At 60.2% G+C, this 13,204-nt stretch overlaps 2 protein-coding genes across 5 annotated transcripts; both read left to right on the top strand.

The window, feature by feature from the left end:
• The first annotated feature begins 153 nt into the window (after positions 1-153).
• LOC137149404 (sulfotransferase 2B1-like) lies at positions 154-6,110 on the top strand. 3 transcript variants are annotated; one of them, XM_067542920.1, is made up of 7 exons: positions 154-254; positions 2,984-3,126; positions 3,592-3,800; positions 4,121-4,247; positions 4,562-4,656; positions 5,456-5,636; positions 5,830-6,110. In XM_067542920.1, exons 2-7 carry the CDS (start codon positions 2,991-2,993, stop codon positions 5,937-5,939), a joined length of 858 nt encoding a protein of 285 aa, XP_067399021.1. In that variant the 5' UTR covers positions 154-254; positions 2,984-2,990; the 3' UTR covers positions 5,940-6,110. The 3 variants fall into 3 exon arrangements, with proteins under 3 accessions (XP_067399021.1, XP_067399019.1, XP_067399020.1); XM_067542918.1 differs by lacking the exon at positions 154-254 and adding an exon at positions 1,005-1,064; XM_067542919.1 differs by lacking the exon at positions 154-254 and adding an exon at positions 2,759-2,815.
• A 973-nt stretch (positions 6,111-7,083) lies between these two features.
• Positions 7,084-13,024, top strand: LOC137149464 (sulfotransferase 2B1-like). 2 transcript variants are annotated; one of them, XM_067542979.1, is made up of 7 exons: positions 7,084-7,141; positions 9,079-9,221; positions 9,653-9,861; positions 10,181-10,307; positions 10,622-10,716; positions 11,418-11,598; positions 11,793-13,024. In XM_067542979.1, exons 1-7 carry the CDS (start codon positions 7,101-7,103, stop codon positions 11,900-11,902), a joined length of 906 nt encoding a protein of 301 aa, XP_067399080.1. In that variant the 5' UTR covers positions 7,084-7,100; the 3' UTR covers positions 11,903-13,024. The 2 variants fall into 2 exon arrangements, with proteins under 2 accessions (XP_067399080.1, XP_067399081.1); XM_067542980.1 differs by lacking the exon at positions 7,084-7,141 and adding an exon at positions 7,197-8,910 and having other exon boundaries at positions 11,793-13,022.
• Positions 13,025-13,204: the final 180 nt, after the last annotated feature.

Genomic DNA, 13,204 nt, shown 5'->3' with positions numbered 1-13,204 from the left:
AGCTGGGCTGGGGTGTGCTGCCCACAGGCACCCATCGGGCAGGTGTGATCCCCTCCAGCAGGGGGCAGCAGGGACACACAAACACACACACACACACACACATACACACACATGGACGGAAGGATGGACAGACGGGCCGGTGTGATAGAGGAAGACTGCTGAGTGGCATTCCCAAGCAGACAGACAGACCTGTCCGCACCGTGATGCTCGGACAGACAGACCTGCCATCTCGCGGCTCTCTGCCCTCGCCCAATGTTGGTTCAGGCTCCGAAGATGTTTTAAGGCTCTGAGCTCTCAGCACATTCTGCGAATGGGGGGCTCTTGGCCCTGGGGAGGTGGGGGATGGATGGGCCTAGCCATGAGCAGCAGAAGAGATGTGGGAAGGGCCAGGCTGAAGGAAGACACGTGGGATAAGTGAGGGGGGCTCGGTCCCATTGACTCCAATGGGATTACTGCTGATTTGCATTGGGGCAGTGACCTGCCACGGCCCTGAGAACAAACTGTTGCACCGGCTGTTCTGTGCTGCATCTGCCTTTGTTTTTTAACAGAGGAAGCCAGAGAAGGGATGGAAGCTGTGTAGGGAGGAGGGGGCTGAGCCATGGTTGGGGGGCTCGGAGCAGGGGGAGGGGGACTGGGCTGGGATGGGGAGGCTCAAAGTCAAGGCACCGTTTCCTGGAAATTCACACGGGGCTTCCTAGGAAAGAGACGTCCTGATTCCACCCCCCACAGCCCTTCCCTCTCCTCAGTTGGATCAGGACCCCAGCTGCCACGGGAGGCTGGATCTACCAAGCACCTGGGGGCCAGAAAGTGGGGATCTGGGAGTGGGGAGAAAGCGACAGAAATCCCAGGTGTCGAGGGCGTGGTAGGGGGACAGAGCTGGCACTGGGGAGGCAGGGATGTTAGGGGGCAGCAGAGGGGGCAGAGGAGCGGAGCCCGGCACCTCCCTCCCTGCCTCCCATGTAGGTGTGAGCACGGAAGGTTAATGCCAGCGCTGTGGAGGGAAGGGGAGGGGACAGGAGGCGGCTGAGCCCAGGACAGAAGCAGGAAGACCTGCAGGAGCCGGGGTGAGTAGCTGAGCCCCGTCCCTGGGAATTCCCAGTCCCCTGGGGGTCCTTGGCCCTTGGCTCCCAGGGTGACCCCGGCTGTCCCAGCAGCCATTGTCCCTACCTGAGTCTGGGGCGAACCCAGAGCCACCCCAGGGCCGGGCCCCCACATGGGGGGAAGGGTACACTTTGCTGGGGGCATTTTCAGAAATGTAGAATATGTAACCGTAATTTCAGAATTCAAACTTTTCATGGCTCATGAGATTGTGTGTGTGGGAGGAGGGATTGTGGTGTGTGTGTGTGGGAGGGGACCCGTGTGACAAGTTTGTACCTGATGCAAAAAAATTCTGCTTGGGCCCTGCCCCAGGGAGCTACGGGGTCAGCCCCAGTGACTGCAGTGGGGTTACTCCTGATTCACACTGGAGGGAGCGAGAGAGGAATCGGCCCCGTGACTGCAGTGGGGTTACGGACACAGCCTAGCACTGTCCCACACCTCACACCCGTCACAACAATCACACCCGCTGCCACGGGCATGGCTCCTTTTCCAAAGGAGAACTACCTCCAGACTCCAAGAGCGAAATGCTGGCAAACAGCCCAGGGACTTGCTAAAAACCCCTGAACAGCGACTCAGCCTAGATGTGTCCCCCACATCTGAAAAGACAGCCAGAGGCCCCGAAGAACGAAGGGCCCAGGCTGGAGAACAGAGCGAGGGAGGCGGGGAGGGGCAACAAGGATCCTTTCAGATCTGGACGTCAAAAATTAGTGATTAGATGATTGGAAGGAGGCTGAACTCCGGCAGGTGAAGTGGCACAGCTGAATGAGGCAGGCGAGGAGGACTGGGAGGGAGAAGCAGTATTGTAAAGACGCAGAATAAAACCCTAAGATCTGGTTGAAGTCCACAGGAGCAGGAAGCCTGGCAAGCAGGGCGAGGGACGCTAGGCCAGCGAGGTGCTAAAGAAGCACACCGGGAAGGCGAGGCTGGTGCAGAGAAGCTAAATGAATTCTTTGCAAGGTCTCCAGTGCTGGGGTGTGGGGAACTGGCCCAGACTGAGGTGTCAGTAGAGGGGGTTTTGGAACAAAGAGAGAAATTAAAGAGTAATCAGGCACCCGGAGCAGATGTTTCACCCAAGAGTGCTGACGGAGCTCACATGTGAAACAGCCCAACTACTAAGTGTGGTGTGAGTGGGATAGAAAATGTAAGACTAGAAATATCATACTGGCACTGTGTAAATCCATGGTGCGCCCCAGCTGGAATACTGCCTGCAGTTCTGGTCGCCCCATCTCAACAAGGATACAGTGGATTTGGAAAAGATTCAGAGAAGGGCAACAAAAATGCTGAGGGAATTGGAACAGCTTCCATGGGAGGAGAGATGCCCACCCGCCTCTACTCCCAAACCAGCCTCCAGGCACCTGACACAGCCGAGAAGGGGTGCAGGGACCTGCCAGGGACAAGCAGCCTGGAGCCATGAGCCGCCCGGGACAGCAGGGTCCTGAGGGGTCAATGGCACCGGCTCCTGTGAAGTCCAAAGGTCACTGCAGAGACAGCACCCGGCCGGGTGTCTAAATAGTGAGGAACACCAGCCCTGCCTGGGTCCAAGGGTTTCTGGGGAGGAGGGTAAAGTACCTGGGCCTGTTGCACAACCTCTCTAAGGGCTCCCAACTCAGGCCCGGCTGCAGCCAACAGAATGGGCCTTAGAGTTGCTCCGAGAACACACCAAGGAATCAGCTCAACCAGTGTTGAGTTGCAGCTGGCTCTGGAGTGGGCTAGCCTGGTAACAGCCGCACCCCGCTCTTTGCAGCGCGGTGCCCCCCACTGAACCCTCTACCCCCTCCCTGCACCACGGTGCCCCCTTCACACCCCCACCCTGCCTCTGCAGCACGGCACCTCATGCATTGTGCGAGGGCCAGCACTAACTCTGGGTGGTCTGTCATTGTCCCAGCGCTACCATGACAGCTGAGTACTTCACCTACGAGGGGGTGCTCTTCCCATGCATGAATTTCTCCTCTGAGACGCTGAGCTACATGGAGAATGAATTCCAGGTTCAGGACAACGACATTTTCAACATCACCTACCCCAAGTCAGGTAGGGGAGAATGGGCGTTGGGGGGGGGGGGGGGGGGGGCGGGCAGAGGGGGGCGGTATGTTCCTGACACACACACGGACATTAGATTGAAATGTCAAACTAGCTGGGAGGCTGCTAAGTCACACGACTTGATTTCCTAGTTTCCAGCCCTGGGCACACACGACCCCAGCCCAGAGAGAGACAAAGCAGGCTGCTCCCTAAGGCCCAGCTCGCCCACCTGGCGCTAGGCTGGCTCTCTGCAGATGGATTCTGGTCACTGGCTTCCCCTAGGGCCTCTGGCAGGGCAGGAGATCCCTGGCAAAGCAAAACGAGAGCTTGTGATTTTCACCCTGTTATCAATACAGCTCAGTGGATGGGCAGGGGCTGGGAGCCAGGACTCCTGGGTTCTCTCCCTGGCTGTGGGAGCGGAGGGGGACCTAGCGGGTTGTGGGCTTGTGTCAGGCTCATTAACCTTTCCATCCCCAGGCACAACCTGGATGCTGGAGATCCTAAGTCTGATCCGCTGTGAGGGGGACCCCGGCTGGGTGCGCAGCGTTCCGAATTGGGAGCGGGCACCTTGGGTGGAAAGCCAGTCGGGGCTGGAGGCTGCCCTGAAATACCCACCGCCCCGGCTGCTCACCTCCCACCTGCCCGTCCAGCTCTTCCCCAAGTCCCTGCAGCGCTCCAAGGCCAAGGTGAGACGGGAGAGCAGGGGCTGCGTGTCGGGACTGAGGGGCACCAGCAGGGCTGTGTGTCGGGGGTTGAATCCAGGGGCTGCTAGTGGCTGAACTATACCAATGTGGGCGTGTGACTGGCCCCCTGTGGGGAAAGAGCCGCCAGCAGGACACAGAGATTCCTTCTCCCTCCAGAACGGGCAGGGCAGGGACGGCCCTGGGATGGGCGACTAATTGCTGGGTTCACTTGGCATCCCCCTCCCCCGATGGGTAGCATGATGCCCCCACAGTGACTCCCCCAGCCCTGCCCAGTCTGACCCCCCTCCCCTCCCTTCCCCTAGATCATCTACACCCTGCGCAGCCCCAAGGACGTGCTGGTCTCGCTCTACCACTTCTCCTACATCATGCACATCTTCAAGTCCCCCAGCTCCATGGACACCTTCCTTGAGGACTTCCTAAGCGGGAACGGTGAGCAGTGCCCTGCGGGGTGCCGGACGCCTGGGTTCATTGGGGCATCCAGTTAGTGCATCCCCAGCCAGTTCTGAGCTGCCCCGTGCCCAGGGCCCAGCACAGCTCAGATCCTCCCACCCCCAACCAGCCACAGCACAACCCGGAGTCTGCAAACACCCCCCACCTCTCACCACCAGCCCCCACTGTCCTCCCAGAGCTGGGATAGAGCCCAGGTGTCCTGGTTCCCAGCCCCCTGCTCCCCTGGCAGGAAGGGGTGGAGGAGCCCTGCACGTGCCGGCTTTGGGGTCACCGTGGTGCTCTCCCCTGCACAGTGCCTTACAGCTCCTGGTTTGATCATGTCACCGGCTGGATGGGGCTGAGGGGCAATGAGAACTTCTTCTCCATCACCTACGAGGAGCTGCAGCAGGTAGGGAAACCCCGCCCCTGGGACCACGCCCACACACGACCCCACCCTGTGACCACGCCCACACACGACCCCACCCTGGGAACACGCCCACACCTAACCCCATCTCTGTGGCCACACACACACATAACTACATGTGATCCAGCCCCTGGGGCAACGCCCACACTTGACCACGCCACTAATGGCCCTGCCTGCACGTAGCCATGCCTCCAGAATCATGCCAACATATGACCCCATGCCCTGTGGGGCCTCACCCACATTTAACACCAGGCTTGGGGCCTTGCCCACATATAACCCCGCCCCCTAGGGCTACACCCACGTACAACTCCACTCTGAGGCCACACCCACGCATAGCCCCACCCCATGCGGAAACAACCACACATTGCCCCGCCCTTCCGGACACACCCGCACATAGCCCCGCCCATCCGGACACACCCACACATAACCCCACCCATGGGGCCACACCCACACTCAGACCCTGGGGACATGCCCACACATAACCCAGCCAGGCTGTGTTCTCAGGTGGAGCCGGCCTTGGCTCCCCAGGCCACAGTGTCCATGTCCCAGGTGTCAGCTCCTTCTGGCATTTGCATTCCTCTGCCCCGTCCAGCCAGCGCCTGGGACAGGGGCTGACCCTCGAGAGCCAACGTGGCTCGTGGCCAAGGTCTTCTGCCCTCAGAGGAGTCTGTCTGTCCGCACCCCATGGGGAGCAGTATGCAGCAGATGGAGAAACTGAGGCACGCATGGATTGTAATAATGTGAGCCTAGATCCCCCTATCATGGCAGCGGGTGTCTCCCCCAGGACCTGTCGGGCAGCGTGCGGAGAATCTGCCGCTTCCTGGGGAAGGAGCTGAGCGAGGAGCAACTGGCTGCGGTGGTGGAGAACGCCTCCTTCCAGAGCATGAAGGGGAACAAGATGTCCAACTTCTCGCAGATGTCGGACGAGTACATGGACCACCAGAAGGGGGAGCTCATGAGGAAAGGTGAGTTCAGGGCAGGGATGCGCAGGTCGGATTTAGGGCACTGGCAGAGCTGCGGGGGGCAGGGCCTGGCTACCAGGGGCTGCGGGTCGGGATTGAGGGTCACGGGCAGAGCTGTGGGGGCAGAGTCGGGAGAGCGAGGGCTGTGGGTCGGGAGTCAGGGGCCTCCTAGTCCATGTGCCCCTGTGGTTTGCAGGGATCTGCGGCGACTGGCGGAACCATCTCTCGGAGGTGCAGAGCCAACGATTCGACACCGTTTACCAGGAACGGATGCAGCGTCTGGGCGTGACCTTCCCCTGGGATTGATGGTCCCGCAACCCCCGTCAGCTGTTCCCAAATACACCAGTCCTGTGCCAGCATGTGCCGCTGTATTTATTGTGTCTGAGGAGATGCCCCCTGGGGCAACATCACTGGAGCATCAACTATAGACAGGCAGAGCTGAGCTGGGGCGTGCTGCCCACAGGCACCCATCGGGCAGGTGTGATCCCCTCCAGGAGGGGGCAGCAGGGATGCACAAACACACACACGGACGGAAGGATGGACAGACGAGCCGGTGTGATAGAGGAAGACTGCTGAGTGGCATTCCCAAGCAGACAGACAGACCTGCCCGCACCCGGCATGCTCGGACAGACAGACCTGCCATCTCGCAGCTCTCTGCCCTCGCCCGATGTTGGTTCAGGCTCTGAAGATGTTTTAAGGCTCTGAGCTCTCAGCACATTCTGCGAATGGGGGGCTCTTGGCCCTGGGGAGGTGGGGGATGGATGGGCCTAGCCATGAGCAGCAGAAGAGATGTGGGAATGGCCAGGCTGAAGGAAGACACGTGGGATAAGTGAGGGGGGCTCGGTCCCATTGACTCCAATGGGATTACTGCTGATTTGCATTGGGGCAGTGACCTGCCACGGCCCTGAGAACAAACTGTTGCACCAGCTGTTCTGTGCTGCATCTGCCTTTGTTTTTTAACAGAGGAAGCCAGAGAAGGGATGGAAGCTGTGTAGGGAGAAGGGGGCTGGGCCATGGTAGGGGGGCTCAGAGCAGGGGGAGGAGGGAAAGGGGCTGGGAGCTGGGGGAGGGGGACTGGGCTAGAATGGGGAGGCTCGAAGTCAAGGCACCGTTTCCTGGAAATTCACACGGGGCTTCCTAGGAAAGAGACGTCGTGATTCCACCCCCCACAGTCCCTCCCTCTCCTCAGTTGGATCAGGACCCCGCCTGCCACGGGAGGCTGGATCTTCCAAGCATCTGGGGGCCAGAAAGTGGGGATCTGGGAGTGGGGAGAAAGCGACAGAAATCCCAGGTGTTGAGGGCGTGGTAGGGGGACAGAGCTGGCATTGGGGAGGCAGGGATGTTAGGGGGCAGCAGAGGGGGCAGAGGAGCGGAGCCCGGCACCTCCCTCCCTGCCTCCCATGTAGGTGTGAGCACGGAAGGGTTAATGCCAGCGCTGAGGAGGGAAGGGGAGGGGACAGGAGGTGGATGAGCCCAGGACAGAAGCAGGAAGACCTGCAGCAGCTGGGGTGAGTAGCTGAGCCCCGTCCCTGGGAATTCCCAGTCCCCTGGGGGTCCTTGGCCCTCGGCTCCCAGGGTGACCCCGGCTGTCCCAGCAGCCATTGTCCCTACCTGAGTCTGGGGCGAACCCAGAGCTACCCCAGGGCCGGGCCCCCACATGGGGGGGGAAGGGTACACTTTGCTGGGGGCATTTTCAGAAATGTAGAATATGTAACCGTAATTTCAGAATTCAAACTTTTCATGGCTCATGAGATTGTGTGTGTGGGAGGAGGGATTGTGGTGTGTGTGTGTGGGAGGGGACCCGTGTGACAAGTTTGTACCTGATGCAAAAAAATTCTGCTTGTGCCGTGCCCCAGGGAGCTACGGGGTCAGCCCCAGTGACTGCAGTGGGGTTACTCCCGATTCACACTGGAGGGAGCGAGAGAGGAATCGGCCCCGTGACTGCAGTGTGGTTACAGACACAGCCTAGCACTGTCCCACACCTCACACCCGTCACAACAATCACACTCGCTGCCACAGGGATGGCTCCTTTTCTAAAGGAGAACTACCTCCAGGCTCCAAGAGCGAAATGCTGGCAAACAGCCCAGGGACTTGCTAAAAACCCCTGAACAGCGACTCAGCCTAGATGTGTCCCCCACATCTGAAAAGACAGCCAGAGACCCCGAAGAACGAAGGGCCCAGGCTGGAGAACAGAGCGAGGGAGGCGGGGAGGGGCAACAAGGATCCTTTCAGATCTGGACGTCAAATCTTAGTGATTAGATGATTGGAAGGAGGCTGAACTCCGGCAGGTGAAGTGGCACAGCTGAATGAGGCAGGCGAGGAGGACTGGGAGGGAGAAGCAGATTTGTAAAGACGCAGAATAAAACCCTAAGATTTGGTTGAAGTCCACAGGAGCAGGAAGCCTGGCAAGCAGGGCGAGGGACGCTAGGCCAGCGAGGTGCTAAAGAAGCACACCGGGAAGGCGAGGCTGGTGCAGAGAAGCTAAATGAATTCTTTGCAAGGTCTCCAGTGCTGGGGTGTGGGGAACTGGCCCAGACTGAGGTGTCAGTAGAGGGGGTTTTGGAACAAAGAGAGAAATTAAAGAGTAATCAGGCACCCGGAGCAGATGTTTCACCCAAGAGTGATGAGGGAGCTCACGTGTGAAATAGCCGAAGTACTAAGTGTGGTGTGAGAGGGATAGAAAATGTAAGACTAGAAATATCACACTGGCACTGTGTAAATCCATGGTGCGCCCCAGCTGGAATACTGCCTGCAGTTCTGGTCGCCCCATCTCAACAAGGATACAGTGGATTTGGAAAAGATTCAGAGAAGGGCAACAAAAATGCGGAGGGAATTGGAACAGCTTCCGTGGGAGGAGAGATGCCCACCCGCCTCTACTCCCAAACCAGCCTCCAGGCACCTGACACAGCCGAGAAGGGGTGCAGGGACCTGCCAGGGACAAGCAGCCTGGAGCCATGAGCCGCCCGGGACAGCAGGGTCCTGAGGGGTCAATGGCACCGGCTCCTCTGAGGTCCAAAGGTCACTGTGCAGAGACAGCACCCGGCCGGGTGTCGAAATACTGAGGAACACCAGCCCTGCCTGGGTCCAAGGGTTTCTGGGGAGGAGGGCAGAGTACCTGAGCCTGTTGCACAACCTCACAGAGGGCTCCCACCCCAGGCCCGGGGCTGTTCTTCCAGCTGCAGCCAACAGAACGGGCCGTAGAGTCGCTCCGAGAACACACCAAGGAATCAGCTCAACCAGTGCCGAGATGCAGCTGGCTCTGGAGTGGGCCAGCCTGGTAACAGCCGCACCCCACTCCTTGCAGCGCGGTGCCCCCCACTGAACCCTCTACCCCCTCCCTGCACCACGGTGCCCCCTTCAGACCCCCACCCTGCCTCTGCAGCACGGCACCTCATGCATTGTGCGAGGGCCAGCACTAACTCTGGGTGGTCTGTCATTGTCCCAGCGCTACCATGACAGCTGAGTACTTCACCTACAAGGGGGTGCTCTTCCCAGGCGTGAATTACTCCCCTGAGACGCTGAAGTACTTGGAGAATGAATTCCAGGTTCAGGACAACGACATTTTCAACATCACCTACCCCAAGTCAGGTAGGGGAGAATGGGCATCGGGGGCGGGGAGGGGGCGTGTTCCTGACACACACACGGACGTTAGATTGAAATGTCCAACTAGCTGGGAGGCTGCAAAGTGACACGACTTGATTTCCTAGATGCCAGCCCCCGGGCACACACGACCCCAGCCCAGAGAGAGACAAAGCAGGCTGCTCCCTGGGGCCCAGCTCGCCCACCTGGCGCTAGTTTGGCTCTCTGTAGATGGATTCTGGTCACTGGCTTCCCCTAGAGCCTCCTGAAGAGCAGGAGATCCCTGGCAAAGCAAAACAAGAGCTTGTGATTTTCACCCTGTTATCAATACAGCTCAGTGGATGGGCAGGGGCTGGGAGCCAGGACTCCTGGGTTCTCTCCCTGGCTGTGGGAGCGGAGTTGAGGGGTTGGATGAAGCCCATTAACCCTTTCACCCCCAGGCACTGTCTGGATGCTGGAGATCCTGAGTTTGATCCGCTGTGAGGGGGACCCCGACTGGGTGCGCAGCGTGCTGAATTGGGAGCGGGCACCGTGGGTAGAGAACCAGTCGGGGCTGGAGGCTGCCCTGAAATACCCACCGCCCCGGCTGCTCACCTCCCACCTGCCCGTCCAGCTCTTCCCCAAGTCCTTGCAGCGCTCCAAGGCTAAGGTGAGATGGGAGATCAGGGGCTGCAGGCCGGGACTGAGGGGCACCGGCAGGACTGTGTGTCGGGAGTTGAATCCAGGGGCTGCTAGCGGCTGAATTACACCAATGTGGGCGTGCGACTGGACCCATGTGGGGAAAGAGCCGCCAGCAGGACACAGAGATTCCTTCTCCCTCCAGAACGGGCAGGGCAGGGACGGCCCCGGGGTGGGCGACTAATTGCTGGGTTCACTTGGCATCCCCCTCCCCCGATGGGTAGCATGATGCCCCGCAGTGACTCCCCCAGCCCTGCCCAGTCTGACCCCCCTCCCCTCCCTTCCCCTAGATCATCTACACCCTGCGCTGCCCCAGGGACGTGCTGGTCTCGCTCTACCACTTCACCCACGTCCTGCGCATCTTCAAGTGCCCCAGCTCCATGGACACCTTCCTCGAGGACTTCCTAAGCGGGAACGGTGAGTAGTGCCCCACGGGGAGCTGGACGCCTGGGTTCATTGGGGCATCCAGTTAGTGCATCCCCAGCCAGTTCTGAGCTGCCCCGTGCCCAGGGCCCAGCACAGCTCAGATCCTCCCACCCACAACCAGCCATAGCACAACCCGGAGTCTGCAAACACCCCCCACCTCTCACCACCAGCCCCCACTCTCCTCCTAGAGCTGGGATAGGACCCAGGCATCCTGGTTCCCAGCCCCCTGCTCCCCTGGCCACACAGGGGGAAGGGGCCCGGGAGGTGCCAGGTCTGGGGTCACCATGGTGTTCTCCCCTGCACAGTGCCTTACGGCTCCTGGTTCGACCATGTCACCGGCTGGATGGGGCTGAAGGGCAACGAGAACTTCTTCTCCATCACCTACGAGGAGCTGCAGCAGGTAGGGAAACCCCGCCCCTGGGACCACAGCCACACACGACCCCACCTTGGGACCACGCCCACACACGACCCCACCCTGAGGCCACACCCACACCTAACGCTACCCGTAGGCCCCCACATACAAATAACTTCGCCCCTGGGGCCACGCCCACGCATAACCACACATGATCCAGCCCCTGGGGCCACGCCCACAGCTGGCCACGCCTCCATAGCCATGCCCACATATGAGCCCATTCCCTGGGGCTACACCCACATAGAACTCCACCCCGAAGCCACGCCCACACATAGCCCCACCCCCTCAGGACACACCCACACATAGCCCCACCCCTCGGGACACACCCACACATAACCCCACCCATGGGGCCACACCTAGACTCAGACCCTGAGGACATGCCCACACATAACCTAACCAGGCTGTGTTCTGAGGTGGAGCCGACCTTGGCTCCCCCGGCCACAGTGTCCATGTCCCAGGTGTCAGCTCCTCCTGGCATTTGCATTCCTCTGCCCCATCCAGCCAGCGCCTGGGACAGAGGCTGACCCTAGACAGCCAGCGTGGCTCGTGACCAAGGTCCTCTGCCCTCAGAGGAGTCTCTCTGCATCCCATGGAGAGCAGTACCCAGTGGGTGGGGAAACTGAGGCACTCATGGACTGTAATGATTTGAGCCTAGATCCCCCCATCATGGCAGCGGGTGTCTCCCCCAGGACCTGCCGGGCAGCGTGCGGAGAATCTGCCGCTTCCTGGGGAAGGAGCTGAGCGAGGAGCAACTGGCCGCGGTGGTGGAGAACGCCTCCTTCCAGAGCATGAAGGGGAACAAGATGTCCAACTTCTCGCAGCTCTCGGATGAGTTCATGAACCGCCAGAAGGGGGAGTTCATGAGGAAAGGTGAGCTCAGGGCAGCGATCCACAGGTTGGAATTTAGGGCACTGTAAGAGCTGTGGGGGTCAGGGCCTGGCTATCAGGGGCTTCGGGTCGGGATTGAAGGTCACGGGCAGAGCTGTGGGGGCAGAGTCAGGAGAGCGAGGGCTGTGGGTCTGGAGTCAGGGGCATCCTAGTCCATGTGCCCCTGTGGTTTGCAGGGATCTGCGGCGACTGGCGGAACCATCTCTCGGAGGCGCAGAGCCAACGATTCGACACCGTTTACCAGGAACGGATGCAGTGTCTGGGCGTGACCTTCCCCTGGGACTGATGGTCCCGCACCCCCCGTCAGCTGTTCCCAAATACACCAGTCCTGTGCCACCATGTGCCGCTGTATTTATTGTACATGAGGAGATGCCTCCTGGGGCAACGGCACTAGAGCATCAGCTATAGACGGGCAGAGCTGGGCTGGGGCGTGCTGCACACAGGCACCGATCGGGCAGGTGTGATCCCCTCCAGCAGGGGGCAGCAGGGACACTTGCCAGTGCCAGGAGCACTTGGACAGACGGACTTGCCGTCACATGATCTCTGCCCTTGCTGTGCTCTGCCAATGTTACTGTTTTCACATGGTTCAGGCTCTGAGGATGCTCCTCCGCTCTCACCTCATGCATCTCCAGCGTCTCGCTCACAGCCCTCTACGAAGGGAGTATGGAGTGACTCTTTTGTGAAGCTGGGGAAACTGAGGCACGGAGTGGGGACGTGATTTGCTCAAGGCCATAATAATAGTCGCAGAGCTGTGGCTAGAGCCCAGGAGTCCCAGCTCCCAGCCCTCCCCCTAACCCTGCACCCCGGCTCTAACCCACTAGACCCCAGCCTCCTCCCAGAGCCATGAATTGGACCCAGGAGTCCTGGCTCCTATTTCTGGTCTCTCTGGGCTGCACAGTGCTGCCCCTGCCACTCTAAGTGCCGGGCTGGCCCTACTTTAACCCTTGGACCTCTCATCACATCCTGCGAACAGGGGGTTCTCAGCCCTGGAAAGTGGGGGCTGGATGGGACCAGCCATGGGCAGCAGAGCGGATGTGGAGGTCGGGCGGGGGGAAGATACACGGGGTTAGCGAGCGGTTCCAGGGACTCCTGCGCAGAGATGTACACACAATCCCACACACAGAGCTACACACACACACTCTCTGCCCAGGGACGGCGCTCACGTCCCCAGTCTCACCCTCTCCCTGCCCTAGAGACCACGGACGAGTTCCCTTCAGCCCTGCCTGCTTCCCTTCACCACAGGGAGATCTCAGCAGCGACCAGCTCGGAGCAAAAGCAGCTGAGAGCTTTAGCAGTTGAGTCTGCAAATCGGACAGTCAGTATAGGGCAGTGGGATGGGACGTGGGCCCTTTCCCCTCTGGGGGCACCGGCTCCGCTCCGGCCGCAGGGCCGGGCTGTGCAGAGATGAGCTGTTTCTCCATGGTGGCGACATCTGCACCCACAACAGGGGCTAATCGGCATCCCCTGCTGGCCACACCAGGAGAGAGGCTGGGGGTCTCAATTCCCAGCTTTCTTTTGTGTGTGGGGGGGGATCACTGTGGTGCAGAGATGGGGAGTGACCCCCCAAGCCCGGTGACTCTCCCCTGCT

The sequence above is a fragment of the Emydura macquarii genome, unplaced genomic scaffold, assembly GCF_026122565.2.
Source record: "Emydura macquarii macquarii isolate MOO-44397 ecotype Brisbane River unplaced genomic scaffold, CSIRO-AGI_Emac_v2 contig_746, whole genome shotgun sequence".
NCBI classification, from domain to species: domain Eukaryota; kingdom Metazoa; phylum Chordata; order Testudines; family Chelidae; genus Emydura; species Emydura macquarii.
Note: the sequence above shows the minus strand (reverse complement) of the source record. Positions and strands in the feature narration are given on the sequence as shown.

What these genes read in the sequence shown, in the direction of transcription:
- LOC137149404 (XM_067542920.1), top strand. Translation starts at nt 2,991, where the DNA reads ATGACAGCTGAGTACTTCACCTACGAGGGGGTGCTCTTCCCATGCATG. An exon ending in TGCAGCGCTCCAAGGCCAAG is followed by an intron (nt 3,801 to 4,120) that starts GTGAGACGGGAG and finishes CCCTTCCCCTAG; the next exon opens with ATCATCTACACCCTGCGCAG. An exon ending in GGACTTCCTAAGCGGGAACG is followed by an intron (nt 4,248 to 4,561) that starts GTGAGCAGTGCC and finishes TCCCCTGCACAG; the next exon opens with TGCCTTACAGCTCCTGGTTT.
- LOC137149464 (XM_067542979.1), top strand. Translation starts at nt 7,101, where the DNA reads ATGAGCCCAGGACAGAAGCAGGAAGACCTGCAGCAGCTGGG. An exon ending in GGACTTCCTAAGCGGGAACG is followed by an intron (nt 10,308 to 10,621) that starts GTGAGTAGTGCC and finishes TCCCCTGCACAG; the next exon opens with TGCCTTACGGCTCCTGGTTC. An exon ending in GGGGGAGTTCATGAGGAAAG is followed by an intron (nt 11,599 to 11,792) that starts GTGAGCTCAGGG and finishes TGTGGTTTGCAG; the next exon opens with GGATCTGCGGCGACTGGCGG.